Genomic DNA, 3,758 nt, shown 5'->3' with positions numbered 1-3,758 from the left:
GCATAAAATAACGGGGAAAAACAGATTTTATGACAGGATTTTTTATTTTTTTAAAGATGTTTTAAATTTTGGGACAATATAGTCTGATAAAGAGTACATTAATTTACATGTTTAAGCCCGAATGATTTGACATTCAAATATGACTTCCCTACGACTTTAATATAAGAATCGAGTCTGAATTGAAAAATCTGTGTAGCAGAGCCTTACTTACAAAGGGAGCTCACACACGCTAGGTTGTTGACGTGTGATCACTTTATTTCATGGTGACACCTTATCCTGAAAGCTAAGAATGTGTTGATTGTAGAAAGTTCAAGAAGGATGTCTATTTTTCACACAATACTTTCATTTAGAGCTCTACTACGCTTATTAAATTATTTTTCTGTTTGGAAACCAACCCATTAATGAAGGAATATTCAAAATCATATTTCACATAAAAAAACATAAACAACACTAATTACGATGCAGAAAACTATGAAATGCACTGAAAAGGAAGAATAGAGCAGATGTGCATCAAATGGCTGTTAATCACCTGGGCTATCACATTATATGTACATCAGCATTTCAGTGCTGAAGCATGTTCCGGATTGAGAGAAGCCTGGAAGAGCTATTTAACCCACAGGAATGGAGCATAATGAGGACCAAATGGCAAGGCTTAAGCATAACGAGCAGCAGCCACTTTATAGCAACACTGACATTATAACAAACAGCATTAGATGATGGGGGGGAAACAAAAGCTTTCACAGATGTTGCTAAGACGCACACGCTTTTCAAACACTGTCAAAGTCACAAGACAGCACAGCCAGGAAACAAACTGTGTGCCGTTGAGTTTTTATATTTCCCAGTGAAAACAAGCCTCTCTGCATAAAACCCCTTAACTGAGATGGGTGGGAACATGTTCCTGAGCCGACACTCACAGGTTTAAGGGAGGTTCTTTGGGAGCTAATTTGTAGGTGTGAGCGTTGAACTGGGTCTATTGTGCTGCCAGCTGCAGTGTTAACGCCAACATAGAGCTGCTTCTGTTGGAGGAGCTGGGAAAGAAAGATCTGCTTTATGCTGCAGAAACAACTTCCTCTGGGAGTGAGGGAACTTGTGAGCACGTGACTGCAGCCGACGCTGGCTTTGGAGTCAGGAGGGGGATTCAGATAGGATTAAACATTTTACATTTCAGGCTTTTTAATTCTTTTCCTGCCCTTCTACACAACAATTAATGATACGCTCTCTTTCCACAAGGGCACATGATGCATGCTGAGCTGATGAGTTAATGAGATCCATGCCACGGCCTTTTACAGTTATAAAAAACTGTCTTTTTTTTACATTTATAGAACTGTAACTTGCTAAAGAAAAGATGCATTCTCCTTGGAGAGAAGCAAATGTGTTAATCCCCTCTTTCAGAATTTAGCTTCTTTGGCCTTTTGTTTGAAATCAAAGCCTGCAGAGCCTCAAACCCCATTTCATCCATCACTCACTGTCGGCTGTGTCCTAACCCTCAGCATCCCGGCGAACACTGGCAGGCAGCTGATAAACACTGCCAACACATCGTTGTTCACTGCTGTTAACAAAGGGGGATGTAGATCCAAATACGGTGAGGACGTTTGGAGTGCTCAACGCTGCAGAAAGATGCAACGCTGAGAGATACATGCATCTCAACAACAACCAAAGGCTTCACACCGACGTTCAGCAGCAGCAGCCGCGTGACAGCGGGAACCGCCGCTTGGTCTTTCCCCAGCAGCGGAGCAGAGCTGCTGGCGTCAAAAAAAAAAAAAAAGATGCTTGGTTGATGTCTGGGGCCCTCAGCCTCAGGGTGCTGGTAAATAAAGCTGAGCTCTGACTGAGGGAGAAACGGCCCCCGTTATACATAGGAAATATTCCCTATAGGCGACGCTGCAGAGGCAAACAGAAATACATTCCTGCTGTTCGACATGAGTGAACCTGGTGTTTGGAGCGCAGCCAGCAGAGCATACAGACGCTGCTGCCAAATCAAACTGGATTTTCGCTTATTTGAAAGTGTACAGCGCTTTGCAGAGGTTTTCATTATTTCACATCTTGTCACAACAACTCACTTGATGTATACAATACTTCAGCATAAAGCTGTTCATAACTGAAGTGGAAGGAATACGAAAGGGTTTTTATTTTTGCAAAATGAGTTTTTAGAAGTGTGCAATATTAAGCCAATTTTAAGCAATATAAAAAACCATCCATACTCTGGCCTCAGGAATCATGTAATTAGTTAATACGGTAAAAAATAGTCTGAATTAGTATAATTTTGTTTTATTTTTTAATGGTGGCCTCACAGGTTTTTTAAAGACCATGAGTGCAGACAGGATGTTTGGTCAGCAGACGTGGGGAAAAAGGAGCTCTGGTTAAATAAAAAGAAAATTAGGACCTTATTTCTCTACATACTAAAAACTATGAAAAACGAGTATAAAGCATCACCCTTAACCACCTCATCAACATGGTGGTGGCAGCATTATGATATAGGGATGTTTTATGTCAAATCTCATTGTCCTTTCTGTACATAGTTATATTCTAGAGAAGAAGTTCCTAAACATTTTTACCCCTGACCCCAAATTAAAAATGCAGTAGATTGGTGACGCCCTAAAAATAAATTTTTATGACTTCATGATTTCTTTTTTTTTATACAAATAAAAGATATTATCTATATTTTTAAATACAACTAATTTATGAATGATATTTAATTATTTTTTTCAATTAAGTTCATTTAAATAGTGCAAATTCACAACACTTATCATCTTAAGGCACTTTACAGTCCACCAGATCATCCAGTCAGATTAATTCAAAGTTTTCTATCTAAGGAAAACCAGTCAGAATTAAAACATATATTTTACATTTATTTAAATGGTGCATCTATTGATCTATTGATATTTTGGCCTCAGGGATCAGAATCAATGTGAAAACCACATCACAACAAAGTCTGTCATTTAAAATCCTACTAAAAACTGCAGTTTGTGTTAAGATATTGGAAGAAAAAAATGACAAAAAATGTAAATAATATCAAACCTTATGGAAGATTTTTTAACAGTCTGGTTAAAGTAATAAGGCAGCTTAATAAAGCAGTATTTGTCTCATATGTGGACCTGCTGAATAGAAATGTCCTGCAGGCTATAATCCATGTTACAGACCTTTCTAAAGATGGTGTCATACTCTGGCTCTGCACTCAGGAGGCTTTCAATGTCACTGCCAGAATCTCTGTGAGTGGATGACGGGCAGCTGGTGGAACTGCTGGTTCTGCTGGGCAAACTGGGAAAGGCTGGAGATGTTGAGGATTCTGAAACACACAAGGACAAAGGATCAACATTTTTTGGTCAGTTGAGAAGAAAATGTTGGAACTAAGTCAGGGAATCAACCATCAGCAGTCAGACATTCAGTTCTGTAAATGTCAAAAACTTGAGGCAAAACTGAAGTCAGAGAGAAAAAAATAAAATAAACTAAAATGCTCAGAGCAACAGAACATCCAAACAGTTTTTAAACTACCAGTCTAGTTTTCATGAACCTTTTAGGTCAGAGACCATTTTAGTTCATAAAAAAGTCACAATGTAGAAACAGTCATGCTTACAGTCGCTACCCGCTCTCACACTTCTACATTTAGATAAACTCATCACTTTAAATAGCTTAAACTCAATGGTAAAGTAAATTATTTTAATTTGAACCATTGCATATATTAGCTGCGACATATGAATCAAGATGCTATGACTGAAAAAATTTGATTGACAGGTGACCGTTGATATATGATTGGCCGA

At 38.5% G+C, this 3,758-nt stretch overlaps 1 protein-coding gene across 2 annotated transcripts in view; it reads right to left on the bottom strand.

Moving 5' to 3' along the window:
• LOC107102500 (A-kinase anchor protein 13-like) overlaps positions 1-3,758 on the bottom strand; it is a 126,638-nt gene that overhangs the window by 6,022 nt on the left and 116,858 nt on the right. For both annotated transcript variants that reach the window (XM_015401828.1, XM_015401829.1), the window contains exon 11: positions 3,141-3,286. In XM_015401828.1, the coding sequence (XP_015257314.1) occupies positions 3,141-3,286 (146 nt within the window). The remainder of the gene's footprint in view (positions 1-3,140; positions 3,287-3,758) is intronic.

The sequence above is a fragment of the Cyprinodon variegatus genome, unplaced genomic scaffold, assembly GCF_000732505.1.
Source record: "Cyprinodon variegatus isolate N-32 unplaced genomic scaffold, C_variegatus-1.0 Scaffold1264, whole genome shotgun sequence".
Lineage (NCBI taxonomy): Eukaryota > Metazoa > Chordata > Actinopteri > Cyprinodontiformes > Cyprinodontidae > Cyprinodon > Cyprinodon variegatus.
Note: the sequence above shows the minus strand (reverse complement) of the source record. Positions and strands in the feature narration are given on the sequence as shown.